Source organism: Equus asinus, chromosome 4, assembly GCF_041296235.1.
Source record: "Equus asinus isolate D_3611 breed Donkey chromosome 4, EquAss-T2T_v2, whole genome shotgun sequence".
In the NCBI taxonomy this organism is placed as follows: domain Eukaryota; kingdom Metazoa; phylum Chordata; class Mammalia; order Perissodactyla; family Equidae; genus Equus; species Equus asinus.
The window spans coordinates 98,639,703-98,662,559 of NC_091793.1; the positions used below are offsets into that span (position 1 = coordinate 98,639,703).

Here is a 22,857-nt window from a genome sequence, read left to right on the forward strand (position 1 = left end):
AGGGAGATAAGAAAAAATAAATACATTACAAACTAGCCTTAGAGGTAGGGACAGGGAGAAGGGGTGAGGGACGTGGTACTCATCAGGTCTCAGAGAAGAAAACATCTGTGTGGTTGGTGAAGTACCAGATATGAACTGGGTGCCAAGAAGCCTAAGTAAGCTTTCCAGGAGCTAGGGCTTGAGTGGACATAGATAAGGAGTTTGTAAGGCAGAGAAGAGGATGCAGAAGAGAAAACACCAAGGAGAAGAGGCATTCCTGACAGAGTTGGGAGATACAGAGCAAAGACAAGGAGTTACAAATGACCCTCACATACTGGAGAGATGGAGGGAAGTTCCCCATGGCTGAAATCAAGTGCACGTGGTGGTGGGAAGAGTGGGATGTCGCGGCTAGGCTGTGAAATGACTTGCGTTATCAAGGTAGGAAGTTACTATACTTAACAACTGCTCCTCATCTCTGACAGAAAGCGACAAGCAATCTGGGTGGCCAGGCAAAAAAGTGAACTCGAAGTCCTTTAAAGACAGCACCCAATGAGCAACTGCCAGATCGTGAGCCAGCAAGGATGACAGCATGAATTCAGGAAAAGTGACTAAAAATACAAAGTACTTCGAGTGCCAAATGAGTGGTACAAACAACAAAGGATACAGGAATGCAGCGGAAGAGGAGCTCTCAAATAGTGGAAGGATGGTCTGAGCCAGGCCTTGCTTTCTATGTAAGCAGGCTGGTGTGACTCAAAGGGCCACGAGAAAGAAATCAAATAAATTATTCATAACTTACTCCCCCACAACTTTTGGCATGTGTATCTGATTTATACAATCATTCTTTCCTAGGTATATGTCTAATTGAAAGTTTTCTCTGGGGCAAATGTATCTTTACCAACCAATATCTCTACCATTAATTTGCTGCATGACTCTGAGTAAACCCCTTAGTTGCCATGCCTTAGTTCCAACACCTTTAAAGTATGCATCACAGAGCTGGCATGCAGATCAGCAAGAATGCCCTAGATAGTGCTTCAAAAAGCATGACACGCCAGAGTGGTCTTTCTAAAATGCAAGTCTCCAGAAACAAGGGCTTCCTTGTAATCTTCCCCACCAATGCCTCAACTAGGGCCCCAGTCTTCTCCCCTCTTGACAGTTGCATCTGGGACTTACGGGTCTCTCTGCTTCAAGTCCTCCCCTGTAGCCCTCCACCATATCCTACTGCCTCCTTAAGATCTTTAGGAAAAAAGGGAGGAAAAGCTCATTATGTCCCTTCTTCGTGTATTCCATCCATCTGTGGTACCCATGGATCATGCTCATTCCCCAGTAACCCCATTCCCCACCACTGTCCTCCTTCACATACCTGGCCATCAGCAACACTGGAATTACTTGCTGTTCCTTCAATATGGCACCTTTACCACTTCCTACAGCTCTTCCTTTCGCCTGGGATCCCAATCGTCATCCTTGTCTGATTTTATTTCTCTTTCCCACTTGCATATCCTCCCAAGTTTGTCCAACCGAGAGGTCCTATTCATCTCATTTACAACTCAGTTCATGCTTTCTCTCTTCTAAGAAGACCGACCCACCTTGCTGCCACAACTGCAGGCCCCTAGACAAAGTTCAGTGTCTACTTTATACTCAAGTCACCTCCCTGTATACCTCAGCCATAATGGCTTAATCTATTAATTTATAATAACTTGTCTGTTCAACTAAAATGTCAACACCTTTAAACTATATATTTCTCTTTTTTTTGCCCAACTTTTCCCCAGAGCCTGACAGAATACCTTTCATGTTATAGACACTAAATACAAATTAGTTGAGTATTAATTATGTGTACACAATCCTTTATCCAAACCCCTTGGGGTTAGATGTGTTTGCAGAATTTGGAAATTTTTTAACATTTTACAAAAGTACTAAGTGGCACACACCATATTTTATGTGACACACTAGCAGAGTCTGAGGAACACCCCACAGCCAAACACACTTCTGCAGCAAAATATATGAACAGTCACACAAAATGGGATAAATAAAGGATATAAATAGACTCATGTCAGTTCAGATCAGGTCTGACTGCTAAGTGAGTTCTGACAAATAAGTTATAAAAGTGTTTTTTGGGTTTCAAAGCTCAGTTGCAATAAGGGATTGTGGTCCTGGCTACACTCTGAATAATCTGAAGGTGAGGTGAAGAGACATCGATGGGATGTTAGAATCATGTAGATCACAGCCTTAGTTTCCTTTGGAAGAAGAAACTGAGGACCACACAGGAAAACTTATTTTTCCAAGTTCACAGCTAATTAATGGCAAAGCTAAACTAGAACCTCATTCCCTGTTCATATTCTAGAATTCTTCCCAACAAGCCAACAGTGACATAATGAATATACCTTTCTCTGCATCAATCTCATGTCACAGCGTGCTCACTTCACGTTACGCTATCTCTCATCACTGTCCTCCAACTTAGGTCATCACATCTGATATCCAGGAAACAGGTTAGGAGAATAGAATCCCTGGCATCTACATCCACACAAAGAGCTACTGTTAACAGTTAACTCCTACGGAAATTCTGAAATCCTTCAGGGTTTAGAACATTACAAGTAAACCTATGTTAGAGAGGATTAGAGAGAATGGTTCACATTTGACTTCGGAGAGGACTATTCAGTTAATATAGTGTTTCCTTCAGGGGTGGCATGTGAGAAAATGTGATGTGGTTCATGGACAAAACTTCCATCTTATCAACTGCATATTTATTTGTATAGTTATCTTCTACTTTATGCCACGTGATACTGGTTTTCCCATTTCCAGTAGTGATGTTAATTTCCCTTTAAAAGAAAATTAAGTTTACAAAAGGTTAGCCAACTTAAAGGAAAATAATGGTACAAGTGGCATTTGGTTATGGAAAAAATCATAAAGGTAGTATGTATATGAATAAATCTTGGGAAGAAAGGCATTCTTCCTGGGGAGACAGGACTCAACAAGGTGTATCCCATTTTTGTGTTACTTCGCTTAACATTTCTCAGAGGAGGACTTTAAAACATTTTTTCATGTCATGGACCACATCAGTAACAATTAGTGGATAAACGGATGAGGTTCCTCCCAGCAGAGGTGACGAGAGCTCAGGGGGTTCTGGTCCTCCTTGGCCCTGCCTCATTGCCTGAGATTTAAGAGAATCAGTACCTCAGGCATTCCTGTAACCCAACAGAGTACACTTGCTGGGAAGCCCTGCCTTACCCCATGGCAGGTACTCCTTTTGGAAATTGGAATTAAGTTGGAAGGATGGCTCTGTTCCCTGCTAAGTAAAGTACCTGTGTGGCAGCTATGACCTCATCCCTCCATCCCCACCGCCATTCATGGGCATATGGAACCATGCACATCACTCAAAGTCAAGACTAACCACATTTTCAGAAATCTGTTAAAATTATAAAAGTAATTTCTATTATTGGGCTTCTCATCAATGTAACACAGCCAAAGTAAATTGTTCATAGATTGCTGTGGCGTCAGACCCTACTAAAAACATTTATTAACGCTACAGTTATCAGAGGAGAGGGCAAAAGCCCCAGGAGAGATGCACAGCCATGCTCTAAGTTAAGCTATGGACAAGATGCCTGAGACCTGGCATACCCCCAAAACCTAGAGAGAGAAGCCCCACAAGAGTTCCAAACATTTGGCAGCTGTGGAGGTCTCATGAGAAGAAGAATGTATCATTCACTGAATGGTGGGCCTGTTACAAGGTTTAAGATACTGTTATTTGTCTTAATGGAGGGCTGCTCTTAAAGGGGTGTCAAGGAAAAGAGACTATAAGCAGTGAACAGCATCCAATAAAATTCTGCTAGCTTCAGGTGACTTTACCATGAGGTCAGTCGACTGTGCCTTACTTTGGTCTGGATCTCTACATTAGGGACATGAAATTCCAGGAATCAGTGGGACAAAAATCCTCCCCTCCTGTTCCACCTCTATATTCCTGCCCCCAGCCACTTACCTAAAGCCTTTTTTAAAAAATGGAAAGAAATCACTTTAATGAATACGAAAAAATTTTCCCAAATATGATGATTTTTCTCTTTGTTCAAACCTTAGCATACACTAGAGTAGTGAACTAAAATCGTGAAACACGGTGGATATTAACTTGAAGAAAATAAGAGTTGTCATGGTTTCTGTACACAACCCATTGTGCTTAGGAACGGAAGCACAGGCAGTTCTCTGGCAAGCCCAAGGATTAATTAGAAGGAGTTTTCCAAAGTATGTGTGCCAAACATAAGCTTATTCTAACAAGTATTTCCTAGTCCCCACCCCACAAGATGCAGCCTGGCCAGCAAGGATTTTTCTATGAGAAATGAATACTTCTTGACACATTTTAACACTGGATTCCATCACAAAATAAAGCCAGTAACAGTGAAACAAGAGCGAGTCCACACAGCCCTCTTACAGGCAGCGACAAGGGAAACGTATTTAGACTCAGGGTGAAGGGTCAGCATAACGATGCGGGGGGAAAGGCAACTGAGATCTGCAAGCACACGAGTGGCCTCCATCACTCATTTTGAATGGAATGGAAACAACACCCATGGCTGTGATATGCATCGCTTACTAGAGCCAGACACGCACTAGATGCTTTACATACATTATCTCACTTAATCATCAGAACTCTTTAAATACTATTACTATCAATATTTTTTGGATGATGAAATTGTTCTAAGTGATCGAGTCAGAGAGTACGATTTCAGAGCCTGAGATATTAACAATTACATTTCGTTGCCTCTGGCGGGCCCAGGAGAAGCACTGCACAGCTGCAGAGACGGTGCCACCTGTCACAAAGGACTTCTATGTGCAGTGTAATGGCCCGAGGAGAGCCACAGCAAGCAAAGAAACACGTCACAGGGGCCTGCCCTGTCGCATACTGGTTAAGTTCAAGTATTCTGTTTCAGCAGCCCGGGGTTCACCAGTTCGGACCCTGGGTGCAGACCTATGCACTGCTTATCAAGCCATGCTGTGGCAGGCGTCCTACGTATAAAATAGAGCAAGATGGGCACATATGTTAGCTCAGGGCCAATCTTCCTCAAAAAAAAAAAAAAAAGAGAATACATCACAACAAGGTGTGCGGCAACCAAACACGATAAAGGAACATGTCTGTCCTGTCTTCTAAATGTGTTTCCCTGTTCCATCTGGGTCCGCTGCCTTTTCAAAAATTCTGGTGCGTATTCTGATGGGGACCTTGGTACCACATGTTCTAATCTCCAGGTACTTTTAAGATAACTGGGTTATTGATGATAGTGAGGTGTGCCTGTCACATAAATGACAAATTTATATGACATTTAAATCACGATGAAAACTGTGTGTCTATTAAAATAGACAGTAGACTGCGAGCCCCATGAAGGTAACACAGGCTCGTGCTGCTCAGATGATGCTATAGTCAAAGATGTGCTGGAGGATGGACAGTGAAGATTATTTTATTTAGTTTTCAAATCCTTAAGCAGATGACCACAGTATCAGAGCAACCCAACTATGGACTTTCTGCATTCAGGGATCCAAACAAGGTATAACACGAGGGCTAAGGCTCCAGAGAAAGGACTTCTGAACTCAAGAGGGAACAGCTGCAGGATACCTGGAAGGGGCTAGGGAAGGTTTCTGACCAGACCACAGCTAAACGGCACGAGCCCACGGTTATGATGTACCCACTTATCTACAGAATCCTATAAAGTTCTTTCCTCACAGCGCACTGAACTTAGGTAACCAGAAACAAATTTGTCTGCAGAGCTATAAAAGGAGGAGGAGAAGAAAGAATACCGCCAGAGAAGTAGTCAAAATCTAAAAAGAAAGGGCGAGGCCTAGATACCAGACTCTTCAAGGAGAAGTGGACCCCTTTTTAAGCTTTGAAGATAGAGCAAGTTTCACCTGACACATGAGGACACAAGTCATGGACATCCTGCTTGGACAGGCTCTGTCACATCCTGGGGCAGTCTTTATTTCCTGGTCTAGGTGAGACTGAGTGAACATACCCCATTTGAACATGACATCTCAAGAGTATGGTCCCTGACCCGGCAGTGTCAGCATCACCTGGGGCTCTCTAAGAAAAGGAGATTCTCGGTCCAGCTCTAGACCTACTAAATCAGAAACTCTGGGGTTGGGCCCAGCACTCTGCGTTTCTACGTGATTCTCACATGCGCTCCAGTGTAAGAACCCCTGCCTTAAGTTCATATAGAAAATTCACAAAGGAAAGGTGAGAAAACTGTTTTCTTTCCTACCAATTCCAGATTCAGTGTCAAACCAAACACAAAAAGTAAATTCCAAAAGACACTTCAGAAATTTTCAGCTGCGAGAATAGACTTAACTCTCATTTCCTGTACAGAAACAGCATGGAGTTTATTGGTAATAGCAAATAAATGTAAAATTCCAATGAAAATACAAAATGCAACATATTTTTATACTCATGGTTCACTTGAGGATCATATTGCTCCAGGAGAACTATCTGGTCATCAATTTTTATAATGGGCTCAGAAACTCAAAGGACGCATAACTGTAATGACCTTCCTAAGATAAGATATTCATATATTTAAATGAGGTACATTTTATATGCAATAATTTCAAAAAAATATATTCTTTTAATGACAGTTCTTAAAGCTGGTAAGACAGCGAAATAGGTACATCACACCCTGGGGTGAGGGGATATTGTAAATTCGTACGACTCTCATGGAAAGCAATTTGGCAATATGTGTCAAGGCGTAAAAACACCCAAACTCCCTGACCTGTTAAATCTACTCCTTTTCAGATTAAGAATTAATTCCCCAAATGAAAAAGTTTTATGAACAAAGATGTCTACTATAAGCCCCAAATGGAGGAGACAGGAGATCTAATAATATGGAAATAGTAAGTTAACAAAATATCATGTGACCACTTAAAATAAAAACAGACTATTTAACATTAAAAACACACACAAACGAAAAAGATGATACAGAATTGTATCTATACCATGATTACAACTACGTCAAAAAATAGATACGTGGAGGCTTACAGAAGTGGAAAGAAACAAGAACATTGCAATGTAAAGGCACAATTTCTCTTATTTTTCTTTCTACTCATTTCTTCTGTTTTGGGGGAGCAATGATTAAAATGTTAATATTAATAAAATAGGTTTGCAAGCAGCAATAAACACATCAAGTTTAAGTTTCAATAAACATTTCTGTGTGTGTGTGTTTGTGTGCATGTGAGCACATGAATATTAATGCAAGAAGAAGGAGTAAAGAGAAGGGGGAAACAGCAAATTAGTCATTGCCAAGGGACAGCAGCGGATTTCAAAGGAGACATGACATACACCCCAGAACAAAAGCTCAACCACAAAGTGTTAGGAACTAGAAAATAATCTAAATGATGATGTAAGGGGGGGATCAATCAAAAAACAACCGAAATATTCTCTCTTCCTCTATCCTTCATGATTTAATCAAAAGTAATGTTGAACACAGGACAGATCAAGCAAACTACCATTTGTGATGCTAAATTTTAACCTGATGACTCCAATTTCACACTGACTGCTATTAATCACAGCTGATCTTTAAAGGCCAATTGGGTTTATGCCCATAACACAGGGAACTAGTTTGCAACATGAGTTCTTACAAAGCCTCAGATCCCAAGTTTTTGCCAAGTTTGGCTTTCATCACACAGACTCGCTTGGCACCACTCCAGCACACCCACAGCTGGATTGCTACCATCCTGGCCTTGGACTATGAGCTTCCTCTTAGTCTGGGACAAGTTCCTCATCAGATGGTGTATTATGACACCAATCCTTCTCTAAAGTTTCTGTTATGATAAACTAATTAGAATTAGATTTTTTCAGTTCCAAGGTGCTTAAGAATGACAGGGGAGGGGAAGGGGGAAATGAAGCTGATGTGCAATTTCAGGCAAAGTTCATAACTTTATAAATCACCAAAACAATCTCTCTGTTGCAAACAATTCTCAAGGCGCTTGAATGGCACAAAATGCAAGTCAGCAGTTCCCAGTGATTGAGAAACAATTACCAAGAAAATGTTCATGACTCCATCAAATAAAAAAAGGACTTTACTTTGAAAGAACTGTCAGGTTACAATGCATGTGTGTTTATGTTTAACTGGAACTGGCTTTGACACCCTTAGAGAGTTTCTTAAAAGCAGAAACACTCTGGTGTTAGGAAAAAAAAAGCTACCATGAAGGCATGCCAATTTTCATTATTGCACACTAAGACTATCTTAAATTACCCCGATTTCACTTCTCTCACAGAACCTCCCATTCTCCGGCTGTGTTATTCATGAAAATTATCATTGTCCTAAGAATCTCAATCCTTACAAGAAAATATCAGTGGAAGGTAGGATGGTGCATAGATGTTAGAGACTTCATTATTTCTTTAATACTTCAAATCCAGATTTCCAATGGATCCTAAGAGAGCAAAGTATCTTGTGTAAATGAATATTAATCTCTCCTTTTATGGCATTTCCTTCTGTTTTTCTGGAACAATTTCAGACACAACCTCTGTGAAATAAGATTTCCAGTTCTGAAGATATGAAAAGCTTGATTTAATCAAGTCAAGAGATTCTGGTATGATGGCCACTCTGTAGGTAGAGGGGGCATGTGCAATTTGAAAGGGAATACCTAGTGCTTCCAGAATACAAAGTACTTACAGTAAAGTTCAACAATGTATTTGTGGCTGCTTTGGATACATGAGAGACAAGAGAGTTTATTGTTCAAAAGGGTTGACATATGCTTCCCTAACTGCTAAGGCAACACCATTTCATAAAACCCACTGATAAGAGGACCAGCACAAGCCACCTATTCAAGGCGTCCTAAATTTAAACTTCACTTATTCAGAAGGTACAACCTGAGCCTTTTTCAAAAATCCAAACTTAAGAAGTAAAAATATCTAATAGCTACTTAAGCCTTCTCCTCATGTTAAACCTTACCTGTGAGAAGAGCAAAGGAGGGAGGTTGGGAAGAAAGACTACGCACATGGAGGAAGGAAGGAAGGAAATACAGACCAATCAAAAAAAAAAAAAAAAACAAAGAATAACTAGTCTCTTCCGGAAATACTCTTTTTCAACCATTATTTCCTCCAGTGTAATTAAAACACAGTGCCATTACATTCTACCTACCATAAATCATAAATCAAAATCAAAAGCAATAAATCAAATATAAATGCTGATAGCTTGACAAGTTATGATTCATGGACCAATGTGGACTTAAAGATTCTCTCTGCCCTTTTAAAGGTAACACAATCAAGAGGCTGCGACAAGGACAATATTATCTTAGATCAGATACCTACCGTTGCTCACCATCCGCCTGGCCACTTCCCACAAGACAAGTCCAAAGGCCCAAATATCGACTCTCTTGTAAGAATCGAAACAATCCACCTGGATGGTTTCATCTAGAACTTCGGGGGCCATGTAGCGTTTGGTGCCCACACGGGGGTTGTTCCCCACGTCAAGCTGATTGGTGCTCTGGGAATGCATGACTGCCAGGCCTAAAAGGAAGGGGAAACAGTGTCAGTCAGCTCACTTCATACTCATAGAGGGTTGCTGAAGAATTTTAAACCAACCCCAGTCAAAAGCACCCTCTTGTGGTATCCATGGTCACTGCTGCATTACACCCACAGTGATCTCTGGAACGCTTGTTTTGATGACTTCTGTGAGAGCAGCAAGGAGGACTAATGCTAGAAACACTCTGAGGCTATTAGGTTAACATATGAACTTCCGAGACAAAAAGTTTCAGGTAAATAATAAACTAATCCATCAAAGCAATATGAGGCCGGTGTTGGAAGTCCACAGGAAAACAGACACACAGGTTAAACGGGAGCCTCAAAGTATCTTAACAAGAAGCAAATTAAGCTCTCAGGCTGCACCCCAACTCCTACTAGTCTGCGAAGACAAATTTCAAACAGTGTGAGACAGAGAATTTGAGGTAATTTATCACTCCATAAAGCGGCTACTGCTACAGGAACTGCTCCATCCCTAAGGGAAGAGCTGCTCCTCTGAGCAATAACGCTGCCCAAAGCCACAGGCCTTTCTCCACAGTCACATGTCCAGAGAACACTAAACTGGACCTCAATTCAAAGCACAACTCTCATGTTAAATGGTTCTGAAGCACCTTCTGAAACCATGACTCATTTCGGAATTCCTCACTCAATTAGAGAGAGCTGGCATTCCTCACAGATCAGGGAGGAATAGGCAGATATGTGCATGGTTTATTTGAAAGTAGAATTACTTTTTGATGCATATGCAGACCAAGTGAAAATGATTCTTGTCACACTCAAAATAATGAAAAATGCCAAAATGGAGCAAGCAGTCCCTATAAACGTTTGCAACCCAATGATCCTTTGGGGATCCCTCAAGCCATCTAAGGAGCATGCTTCTCCTTCACTCTATGGCTTTGAATGTATGGGATGAGGACTCCGTATAATGCCAGGGAGACAGCACATATGTCATCTCAGCCTTCATAATTAGCAAAGATATTGGCAACTGCATTCAACTAAATCAGTCTGGTTCCTCTTCCCCTTATTTGTATAATCAACCCCAAGATTCTAAGGCTACTGTGTACATTTCCCAAACCACATATGCCCCTCCAACATTGCCAGAACCAAAGAATCAAAATAACAGAATATTAAAAAGGTGTAATTTAAATAGAGCATTAAGATACTAGCTGTGGTGGTTTAAAAATATGGGCACAAGTCTTTTGAAACTTCTCCCTTTAAGGAGTGAAGCTCAACTCTCATGCCTTGAGTATGGGCTGGACTACTGAACAGAATACGGCAGAAGTAAGTGCGTATCTCAAAATTAGAGCACAAAAAGCATTTTGGCTTCCTATTTGCTCTCTCTTGGCTCACTCTTCATGTTATGAGGACACTCAAGTGCCCTGTGGAAAGGGCCATGATGACGAACTGAGGCCTCCTGTCAATAGCCATGTGCGAGAGCCATCTTGGAAATTCCTCCAGCCCTGATTCAAGCTTTGACTGTCACCCCCATGACCCTGAGCCAGAAGCATAAAGCTAAGTCATTCCAAGATTGCTGACCCTTAGAGGAATGTGTGCGATAATAAATTTGTGCTATTTTAAGCTAAGTTTTAGAGGTAATTTGTTACCCAGCAATAGATAATTATTACACTAACTAAAGAGACGAAACAACCAAATGCAATGTGTGAACCTTGGCTGAATTCTTGTTTGAAAAAACTGGAAAAGTTTGAAAATGGATATTAAATGATATTAAAGAATTACTGATAACTTTTAGGTGTGATAAACTGTGATTAAGCAGGAGATATATTTTGAAGTATTTTTACGGGATGCATTTTGACGTATTTAGGAGTAAAGTGTTGTGATGTCTGCAACTTATTTTCAAATGAATTAGCAAATATGTACACACAGCCACATAGAGATACAGCAAATACAGCAAAATTTTAAGAATTGTTAAATCTAGGTATTTTGGGTATGAATGATTCTTCTATTATTCTTTTAAACTTTCTGTATGTTTTGAATTTTTTTAATAATAAAAAGTTAGAAAAATAAATAGAATAAATAATAAATAGGTATTTCTGCTAAAATACTGCTATTTTTGCAGTATTAATAACAGAACATGATTTCTAACAAGTGATCCTTCATTTCTGGGTATAAAGTGAAAAATTACATACAAACTGTGGTCTTCCAGCAGCTATCTCCTGTACTACCAATCTACTCCCCTGAATGATGACCCCTTAACACAGACTTCTGCACAAATCCATGTATCCAATCAGAAGGCTGCAGGCCAAAAGAAATGTAGTTGAAGAATTAATCAGTGGGACTTACTGCAAAACTCCAGCCAAGTCCCATAAACCAAAGCCAACAGCTGCCTCCCTTTGTCCATCTTCCCTGGACCACTGGACTACAACCGCAGCTACCATTTGAATGATTTACCAAGCATTTATAATAATCTCTCAATCTTATAAGAATCCTGTAAGGTGGGCATAATTGATTTTTAGTAACATGATTAACACATAAATGTGCTACTATAGAAGTTTCAAACAATACAGAAGTACAATGCGAAGTGTCAAACACTGAAGTCCCCTTTACTGAGCCCCCTACCTTTGTCCTACGTATAAGCAGGGCAGCTCTTAGGGCAGGTAAGTAGATAGATAAAAAGACCTGCACAGAAATACTGAGTATATAATTGGGAAATTCAAATCACCCGGGTCCAAAAGCACAGCCGTAAGTCTACACCACAACTCAACCTGCCTGCAAAAAGCTTTAGGGCCATGCATTCTCATACTTGGAAAAAAAATACTGTAAAATAATATCTCAACATGCACACACAGACTTTAGAGGGATTCAAAAGAAATAAATTTTCTTGACATGTCAAATCCCTTGTGTTCACCAACAAAAATAAATTTTATCATTTATATAATTAGAGCTAATATTGTCTAAACTTTTATCAAACAATAACCACTATGATATGAATACAAGATAAACCACTTTTTAATCAAGTAGAGTGAGGACTCTCAATAGTCCACTGAAATGAATACCCAAAATTACAATTCAGTTCTTATCAGCATAATTATTCAGCCAATATTCTAGGGGTCTAAAATGAATATGGTTTTACATAGAATGCCACTATAAATGAAAATAATCTTATTTATAATGCAATTAAAGCTACACTAAGCATTACCCTAACACCATAAGAATGAGCTATCCCAGCAGGACAAATGGTAAATTAGTTTGGGGATTTTTTTCCTCTTTCCCGATTGACAATTTTGCCTTGGTTACAGAACAACTACTTTAGAAACAATTTTTAAGACCAACTCATTCCATAGTTTGTTGAATTGTGTACCTGCTTCGTCTAAAAGTTTATGAAATCAGAATGCGACAGTCCTGGTTGCCTCTGCAGGTGGTCTGAGGCAGGGACTGGCTGCACAAGCACGAGGTGACTCTCTAGGGTAATGGGAAGGTGAGCATTTCAATTGTGATTTGAATTTTATAGCATTTTTCAAAATTCTGAGATTGTATACTTTAGATCTGTGCATTTCACATAAAATGGAAATTTTACCAGAAAAGAAAAAACTAAACAAATAAGGAACTCTAGTGAATGATACAGTGGTATGCATGCTGAAGTCTTTGCAAGGAAGAACTCTTTTGTCTGTAATTTACTTTGAAATGTATCAAAGGTTAAGATGGACTGAGGAATGGAGGATGGATAGACAGGTGATAAAGCTTAAGAACAGTAGGGTGTTAACAGGAGAATGTAGGTGGTGGATATACAGTTGTTCACTGTGAAGTTATTTCAATTTGTCTGTATGCTTGAAATGTTAGGGGAGAAAAAGGATGCAATCTGGCTAAACATTGGAATACAATAAAAATAAAAACAGTAATTAAAAACTATTTTAAAAAATTTACCCAAATCTGCTATGCAACACTGTCCATTCTTCTTAACCAGGATGTTTTTGCTCTTTAAATCTCGATGAGCAATAGCTGGTTTCCCTTGGGTCCCAAATATCTCTATGTGCAAATGTGCAAGACCACTAGCTATGGACAGCACTATTCGCAGGCAGCTAACTGTATCCAGAGTAGTGAGCTGAAGATAGTCGTACAATGATCCCATTTCATGATAATGTGTGATTAACCACAATTGGGTACTGGAGTGTCTTGACGTCATGTCTGAAGCAATGAAACCTGGAGAGAGCAAGAACAAAACGAACAGACATGTGAGAATTCCACATTGTAACTTTTAGGATGGAAATAGTGACCCATACAGGAGATATCATCTGTAACAAAAAATAATTAAACTAACCAACTACTATAAAAGGTGGTCTACAGAGGCATCAACAGAGAAAAATAATAGTATTTATTCAATAAAATGGCACTGCTAATGAACAGGAAATTTTCATATTCATTTCCATTGTAAATAATCCTTTAAAAAAATATTTTACATTGCATTAAGATTCAGACAGGAGTAATATCGTTGTGCCTGCTCATGATGGTGCCAAAGTCTTCATCATGCTGACATTCCAAGTACAGATCATTCATCAACCACCCAAAAAGAATACAACCTAGAACCTGGACACCCGTGTTCTAGTCTCGACTCTGCCTGTGATTCGCTGTGTAACGTTGGGCAACTCATTTAGGCTCTTTGGAATATCTCTGCTCAGATGTAAAACAAAGGGGTGAGTTTACATTAAGTGATTAACTGATTCATCAAATTAAAAAAAGGAACCAATCAAATATAACAAGCACCTATGACGCTCTTTGTCAGTCACACAGGAAAACCAAGATGACAGTGTTTGTTGGCTAGAAAAGACAGATATAAAAAGGAAAAATTACAATATAATGTGAACAGTACTGTAGCATATACCTGCAAAGGGCAACATGAGCCCAGAGATTTTTCTAGACACTCTGAGGGGACTTTTGAGCACACTGAAAGAACTCTGGAAGTCAGAGGCACTTCCAAACCTATAAAATAAATTCTGATGTATGTGCTTGCCTTTTCTGCTACAGAGATTTTCTAGCATTATTCATATATATATATATATATATGTATAGAACTATAAATATATATACATATATACATATGAACCTTATGGACAGTGAAATTTGGGACATATAAATAGAAAAGAAAATTTAAAAGAAAAACAGATATGCCTTGAGGAAGAATTAAATAACTTGTGAAAGTGTAATGTAAAAGGAAAATACACGAAAATGCCTTACACTTGCTTAGTACTTTATATAAATTTTACGTCACTTTCACATATATTTTATCACGGGATTTTTCTCAATAGACCAGTAAGATAAAGATCACTGTACTCATTTTGCAAATAATCAAGTTGCTGCTGGGAGATGCCAAGGATCACACAGCTTTTAAGTTGCTCCCAGCTCCAAGTTTGGGGCTAGCTGTTCCGGCACGTCATGCCTTGCACAGGAAGGCTCTGGGAATAAAAGTCCCCTATCTGACCATCATTGTCAACAAGAGAAGTGGCTAATACCATTGAGTACTAACAATGCGCCAAGCACTCCACATGCCATCCTCCAAAAGACCACATGATGTGGGTAGATTACATCCTCGACTTTCAGGTCTGTAATGGTCCCCAGCACACACACTCTTACCCACTATAGCATTCTGCCCTCAAACAAGCTGACCTCCTCAGAGAAAGACAATTTGACATCTGCAGAGTGAACTGAATAACATTTCCACATCTTGATCCCCTACCTCTTTCTCCCTCTTCTTCTGAGCCAGTTCCCACAGCCAGCCTTCGTCTCTCGCTTCTTCCCTACTCTCCATTCTGTCTTCTTCTCCCTGTAGCTGTTTCTCGTAGAGCCCCAAGCCGGCCATAGTATGAATCAAAATGTGTACTCAGACATTAGTTGTTCTTACTTAAGAAAATGTTCCTGCTTTATCATTTTAAGCCAAATGATATTAATCTTTAATGACTTTCTCAAAAATAAATATCCCACTCAAAAGAAATTAAATTATAGTTGTATATTTCTATAGCCTCTACTGATTTCTCGGCCCAAGGGAGAATAGTCTCTGATTAAATAAATACATAAATTTTTATTCTCTCACTTTCCCTAAGCTCCCTAGGTCTTAGAGAAGGATTTTGTCTGTCCTGTTAATTATGCTCTAGACCTTCAGGAAAAATTACCTCAAATAAGCAGGATTTTTTTAAACTGTTTCTCTCTCAAGTGTGTATTATATAACTACACTTGCTTCAAAATGCTAGAGCATTTTTACAGGATTTTTGCACTTTGAGTCAAAGCACTCTGCTGTCAGCGAAGGTTGAATAGGTACCCATAAGTTGGAACGCAGGCACAGCTATTGGCTATGTTTATAAGAAGCAGAGAAAGCGATTAGGTTAGAAGCCTCTTATATTAACAGCCAAAGTCATCCTCCCAGGCTCCTCGAGAGCTAAAATATAGTCAGGCCATCACTTAATGACAAGGATATGTTCTGAGAAATGCATCATTAGGTGGGTTTGTTGTTGTGCGAACATCATCGAGTGTACTTACACAAACCTAGACGGGATAGCCTACTGCATACCGAGGCTATATGGAATAGCCTATTGCTCCTAGGCTACAAATCTGTAGAGCATGTTACTGTTCTGAATACTGTAGGCAATTGTAACACAATGGTAAGTATTTGTGTATATAAACATAGAAAAGGTACAGTAAAAATATAGTATAAATGGTAAAAAATGGTACACCTGTATAGGGCACTTACCATGAACAAGAGCTTGCAGAACTGGACGTTGCTCTGGGTGAGTCAGCGAGTGAGTGGTGAGTGAATGAGAAGGCCTAAGACATTACTGTACACGCCTAATGGCTTTATAAACATTGTACACCTAGGCTACACTAAATTTATAAAAAAACATCTTTTTCAATAAACCTTAACTTACCGTAACATTTTTACTTTATAAACTTTTAAATTTTTTTTAAACTTCTTGTCTCTTTGATAATAACATTCAGCTTAAAAGACAAACACGTTGTACAGCTGTAGAAAAATATTTTCTTTCTTTATATCCTTATTCTATAAGTTTTCTATTTTTTTTACTTTTTAAACTTTTTTGTTAAAAACTAAGACAAACACACATTAGCCTAGGTCCACACAGGGTCAGGATCGTCAATATCACTGTCTTCCACCTCCACGTCCTGTCCCACTGAAGGTCTTCAGGGGTAATAACATGCACGGAGCCATCACCTCCTATGATAACAATGCCGTCATCTCCTATGATAACAATGCTGTCATCTCCTATGACAATGCTGTCTTCGAGAATACCTCCTGAAGGACTTGCCTGAGCTCTTCTTCAGGAGGCAGGTGATCTCACACAAGTCAAGTAAAACTGCCACCTTGGTTTCCTCATTTGTAAGATAAAGATAATATCATCATCTATGTCCAAGGTTATCGTGAAAATAAAAGAGTTATTAGGGAAAATGCTCCATCTCATGCGTAATACACAGTAAGTGTCCGAGAAGAGTTGGTTATTATCATATAGTCATGCACCGCGTAACGACGTTTCAGTCAACCACAGACCGCCTACACAACAAGTCCCATAAGATTAGCACCTTATGGCCTAGGTGTGTAGTAGGCTACACCATCTGGGTTTGTGTAAGTGCCCTGTATGATGTTCACATGACAAAATCATCTAACGATGCATTTCTCAGAACATATTCCTGTCATTAAGCAAGGCAGGACTGTATTTTAAAATAGCTCAGGGTTCAGTTAAAACCAGAACAATTTTGTAACTTAGTATCCTCTGCAAGTAGTTTCCTTCCAACTGGTCTCAAAAAACTCTGACTAATTAAATGGTTCAGCAGTACCTTTTAAGAGTATGAGACGGTTCTGGAGATAAAGGGTGGTGATGGTTGCACTATGTCAACATACTTCATGTCACTGAGCTGTACACTTAACATGATTAAAATGGTAAACTTTACGTATATTTTACCACAATTTTATTAAAAAAGAACGTAAGACGAGACTCTGGAGTAAAATTCTCACATTACTCAAATTCCTTGGTTTTAGAGATGAGGAAAAGAATGCTTGAAACATACAATTTTGGCCTAAAGTCACACAGTGGGCCTCTAATGGTGCTGAGTAGAAACCAGCTTCCCAAACTCCCAAACCACTGCTCCTGCCACCACACAACAGAGCGTCCCATTATTCACTTATCTGTTGACTTCTACACCAGACAGCAGAAGGAACAATGGAAATCCAAACTAATTGTCTGCGAGATATTGTTTTAGGAGGATAAACAACAAGGGCCCAGAGTTTTATATGTATGCATATAGGTAGGTATGTATGTATATGTGTGTGTGTGTCCACGTGTGTGTGCATGTAATTTAATTATGTTTTTGGGAGGCTGGAGTTAGCAATACTCAAGGGTGGGAGGAAATCATGGTCTGATATTCAAAACAATATGCTCTTCTGATAGAAAAGAAAATGACCACAGAAAACTTTAAAGTCTCTACCTCCAGAAAACTGGTAAAGCAGGGAAAGAAATTTAACAAATTTCTAACAAATTTCTAATGGTGCATTTCTACGAGCTTTCCCCACTAAAAGGACTACATGGTAAGATCAATCCATATGGCTATAATTATGATGAGGGTGGAAAGATCTCATGATTTCAGAACTTCCATGGAGCACGAGTACTAAGAAGTGGACAATGTTTTACCCTGTGTGATCACACTGAGGGAACCTAACTTCCCTCACATGAATCATACGGCAAAGGTGACTTTCAAATTTCTCTTGTGATTCAATCTAATTTAATAAATATTTACTGAGCACCCAGCACGTGTGGGGTACTGTCATCAGCACTGAGTATGAAACCAAAAACAGTGGAAATAATTCTTGTCCTCTGTGTACAATGGAGTGTATCATTCCAGGTCATTTAACTCAGGAGCATGGATAAAGTGATTACCTGCACAGCACAGTGATATCTAGAGCATTTTGCTCAATGAACCTGGGGGCCTCCTGAGTATGAGAAGTTTTGCCTGAACATGCCCTTCCTTCAATGAGTCTCAGATCCCACATGCTTCTTAGAGTATGCGCACCTGCCCATTAAGAGTAATTCTAGTGTTTAAAGATAAGTACTTCTTGTACATCACAGCTTCTAACATAACCAATGCTTTATCCCTTGCTCAACCTCACTCTGTTCCAGTGTCAGCGGAAAAATCAGGACATTTAAGGGTAATTTTGATTGCAGATGAATTTTCACCTCATACTCTGACAACAGAATCTAAGAAACAATTCCATTATAGCTAACTACCATGTTGGGTACAGAACCGTGATTAGGAGTTAGACTGCCTGGAGTCTATCACAGCTCCACTGTTTAACTTGCCGGGTGATGTTAACCTTTCTGTACCATGGTTACCTCATGAGTTAAAAGTAGGAAAATAAGAATATCTACCCTCTTATGGTCGTGGTGAGGATTACATGAGAAACCACACTTAGTGCATTTAAAGCAGTGCTGGCTGCATACTAACAGGTCATTATTGTTGTTACACATATGCATCTACCTGCAACACAAGGCTGCGTGTGGTAAGAGTCATAGCAGAGGTACACAGTGAGGGAGTGCAGAAAAGCACAGTTAAATCCACTGGGCGAAACTGGAAGGGAACTGAGAAGTTCTGTTTTATATTTTTGAGGAAGATTAGTCCTGAGCTAACATCTGCCGCCAATCCTCCTCTTTTTGCTGACCCTGGCCCTGAGCTAACATCCAAGCCCATCTTCCTGTACTTTATATGTGGGATGCCTACCACAGCATGGCTTGCCAAGCGGTGCCATGTCCACACCCGGGATCCGAACAGGCGAACCCCGGGCCGCCAAAGCAGAGCGTGCGCACTTAACCACTGTGCCATGGGGCTGGCCCCAACACTGAGAAATTCTGATTAAGGACAGGGTGGTTGGGGGAAGGGATAGGGACAGTGGGTGATCAAGAACAACATGAACAAAGGCACAGACATCTGAATGTTCATAGCAATCCCAAGGAACGGTAAATATCAGAAGTGGCTGCATATGGGCATATCTGTAGAGGAAGCTTTAGAGACTCCTTGAGACCCCAAAATAGAGAGAGTATGGATTGCCAGGACCAGAAGTCACAAACGCTGCAGGCAATGTGGGAGTCATCAAAGACACATTGAGCAGAAGTATCTCAGCTCCCCAGCGGAAGATAACTCAGTGTGGCGAGATGGATTGGAAACGGGGAGGCCAACAGCAACAACACAAGTGAGGTAATGGCTGGGGCCCAAGGAGTAAGCGAAGGGGAGAAAACAACAGCAGAAACTGGGACAATTCTGAGCCGGAACATACCACCATACTGTTGAAGCAAAGCTTTGGATGACTGTCAAACCATTATTTGCAGACAACTTGACTCAGGTTTAATACTAAAGTGACAGTACTGGAATAGAAATAAACCCTGGCAACGCCCTTCCTATAAGCCAAACCTAATCCAATAGCCATGAAGTGGCCAACACTATCCTGCAGAGAGTCAGATTCTATACAAACCTTCTATCTGCTATTGAAGAACTACTGCTCCAGCATTCATCATACATGTATTAGTATAAACACATTTAGAGAAACTTTTCAAAAATATAGAAGTCAATGGGCACAAAGAATATTCTCACCTTTTATATTTATATTTATATATAGCAGTATTTCAATGGGCTCTTCGCATATTTCACAAATGTTTCTGAGCTTTAGTTTCCAAATTAAAATGCATGCTAAATCCCTCTGTAAATCTGGGCTTTAAAAACGATGCCTAGTTTGAGGGAATGTGCATTTAATTACGATGTCCCTGGGAGCTGTGAATCTCTAGGAAATCGTCCAAAGATCTTTCTTAGTTTGATTCAAGTAATAAATATTCAAAAAGGGTGGGGTGAGTAGCACAACCAAGGAAGCCTTGAAGTGAACAATATGGGGCAAATTTTTGTTGTTTAAATAACGACCTGCAGAATAAGAATTAGCAGTAACGATTTCCTTTTCATCATCCAAAGAATCTTCAAACTTAGCTTCTTTGCAGACTTAAATAAGAAATTGGTGTTCAAAGGAAATTAAACAGTATATAAATGCTGATGATCCCTATATTGCTTTTCAGGAGAGACTCGCAAATTCACATATACCAAATCAGAGAGGGCAACGGCAGGCAATTATTTCTTTCTAGATACAATCAACGAGGGGATTATCTTTGTACTTACCTAAGATATTTTCATGCCTCAGCATCACCGTGTTGTATAATTCTGTTTCTCTGAACCATGACTTCTCATCCCGGGAGGAGAAGATCTTAACAGCGACATTCTCCCCTTGCCAGCTGCCCCTCCACACTTCTCCATACCTGCCTTTCCCTGTTGGAAAGCAACACAGAGGCGACATTGGACAGGAGGACAGAAGTGGCCAATAAACTTCATGCCTGCAACTCTTAATCCCTCCCATTGTTTACTCTGAAAAACTCAGTTCGGGGGTATAAATACCACAACCTTTTGCCTGTAAAGACATACAAAAATAAAGTGGAACCTACCCCTACAATCCACCCCATCGTGATAACAAATTAAACACCGTTGGTATCTCCATTGTACAATTCACTGCTAATTACAAGGCTGACATTTAAATTCCTCTAGTAAAAGGTATGAAATGCATATGGTTTTTAAAAGTACATGAAAGTTAGTGAAACTTAGATAATGATAGATTATTAGACTTCAGTGTTGTGTTGAAAGCCAAAAAAAGTGTATGTGGCTAAATTAATTGGCTTACTTGATTCCTTCCTTTCAGACAGGATCAACATAGGCACTTTCTAAGAGTCCAGATCTGTGAATTTACATATGCATTTATATTTTTCACAAAAGAGACTATGAAGTTTGACATGTGTGTTCTGAAGGACTTTAAAAAACACACACACACCAACAACAGAGAAAACAATACTGTGTAGGAGACTGACAAGCAGCCACTGCCATTCCGAAAGGATTTCTTGGCAGAGAATGTATTTCAAAAGAGGATTTGCAAAGTCTTAAATACATAATCCCAGAACAGTTCTGATTTCTGACATTGGTCATGGGTATTTGCTTGTTAGACAGCCCCTGTGATGCCCCAAGTGGGCTACACTGAAAAGGCCACTTGGAGAAGACATCTTCACAAACGTGGCGATTAGTTGTGATCTGATCTGTTGGGTGCATGCCCCCTCCTACAGCAAGACCACAACTGTCAGCCTCTCAACTACGTGCTCCCTCTCCCATTCTTCTCTTTAATTATAGGTAGGGGTGATCAAGGAGGTTGGGGGGAGGAGGTAATTACCACAAGACTATGGGGATCAGCACGGGGTATAACCAAGGGTAAAGACATTTGTGGCACCTAGATAACGATGCAGCAGGAAATACAACGTGCAGGGCAGCAGGGCTCTCTACCAAGGCCAGTGGCTGCTGGGAATCTCTGCTTGTAATAAGCAGCTGCAGCACCACCTGCATAGACAGGAACGCAGCTCTTTGCTGAAAAACTAAGCCACTGAGAACCCAAACAGGCAGAGAGAAAGCATGTCTGTCCAGGTGATTATGTCTTGAAACACAATCAAAAACCACTCAATCTGGATTCCCTTAGGATAAACAATGTCCCCATTAAATACCAACAAATCATCTAAACGGGTGTTAAATGTGGCCAGTCAGTGGTCATTGTGGGCCACTGTCAGGTCACAAAAAGAGCATTTAGTGCAGGATTAATTTTAATAAAATCTAGTACAGGATTAATTTTAATAAAGTCATAGCAATTGCCCAGCATTTGAAGTTCAAGATGAAAGGTGGTGCTAAGATGCTACAAAAATCAGCTGCTAGAAAATGGTATGCTAATCTTTTCCTGCCTTTGATTCCATTCTGCATCTTTATTTGCCCTTTCTCCTCATATTGCCATTAGGAAGGAGAGAAAAATATCCTAGAGAATTGTGGACATTACTATAAAGTTGCCTTAAACCCTTTTTTTAAAGAAAACAGAGATACATGTCAGGGTACGTAGATAGAATTAAAATAGAAACCTATTTTAATGGTTTTCAAATGTTTTTAAGTTGTCAAATACTTTTTGTAAATGCAGCCTTATGCAGAAGTCCCTAACAACAGAAGCACAGCTACCCAAAAGTCCGGGCCATAGAGGCCCAAAAAGGGATCCCTAAGGTACCTGAATTATAGGGGTTCACTGACCACCATCTGTTAACAACTGATCTAGTCCAACTTCCCGTGTTTCTGAACCAAAAATGATAACATATCTCCAGGCAGTTCATCACATACGTTTTTATTCAAGGCTGTACCACATGAACACTAACTACAAGCTACTGAAAAGATACCGTTTTTATTAAAGTGTTTAGCACTACACCAACGAAACGCTACAACTGAATTTACACTATTTCAAAAAATGATGAATATCTAGACAACCAGAAACAGTACATATTTTTAAAGCT

General features: G+C 39.8%; 1 protein-coding gene across 8 annotated transcripts in view; it reads right to left on the reverse strand.

The window, feature by feature from the left end:
- The window catches only part of ACVR1 (activin A receptor type 1), a 122,548-nt gene that overhangs the window by 4,681 nt on the left and 95,010 nt on the right, over positions 1 to 22,857 (reverse strand). For all 8 annotated transcript variants that reach the window (XM_044768886.2, XM_044768885.2, XM_070507809.1 and 5 more), the window contains 3 exons: positions 20,621 to 20,767; positions 13,337 to 13,612; positions 9,248 to 9,445 (listed from right to left, as the gene is read on the reverse strand). In XM_044768886.2, the coding sequence (XP_044624821.1) occupies positions 9,248 to 9,445; positions 13,337 to 13,612; positions 20,621 to 20,767 (621 nt within the window). The remainder of the gene's footprint in view (positions 1 to 9,247; positions 9,446 to 13,336; positions 13,613 to 20,620; positions 20,768 to 22,857) is intronic.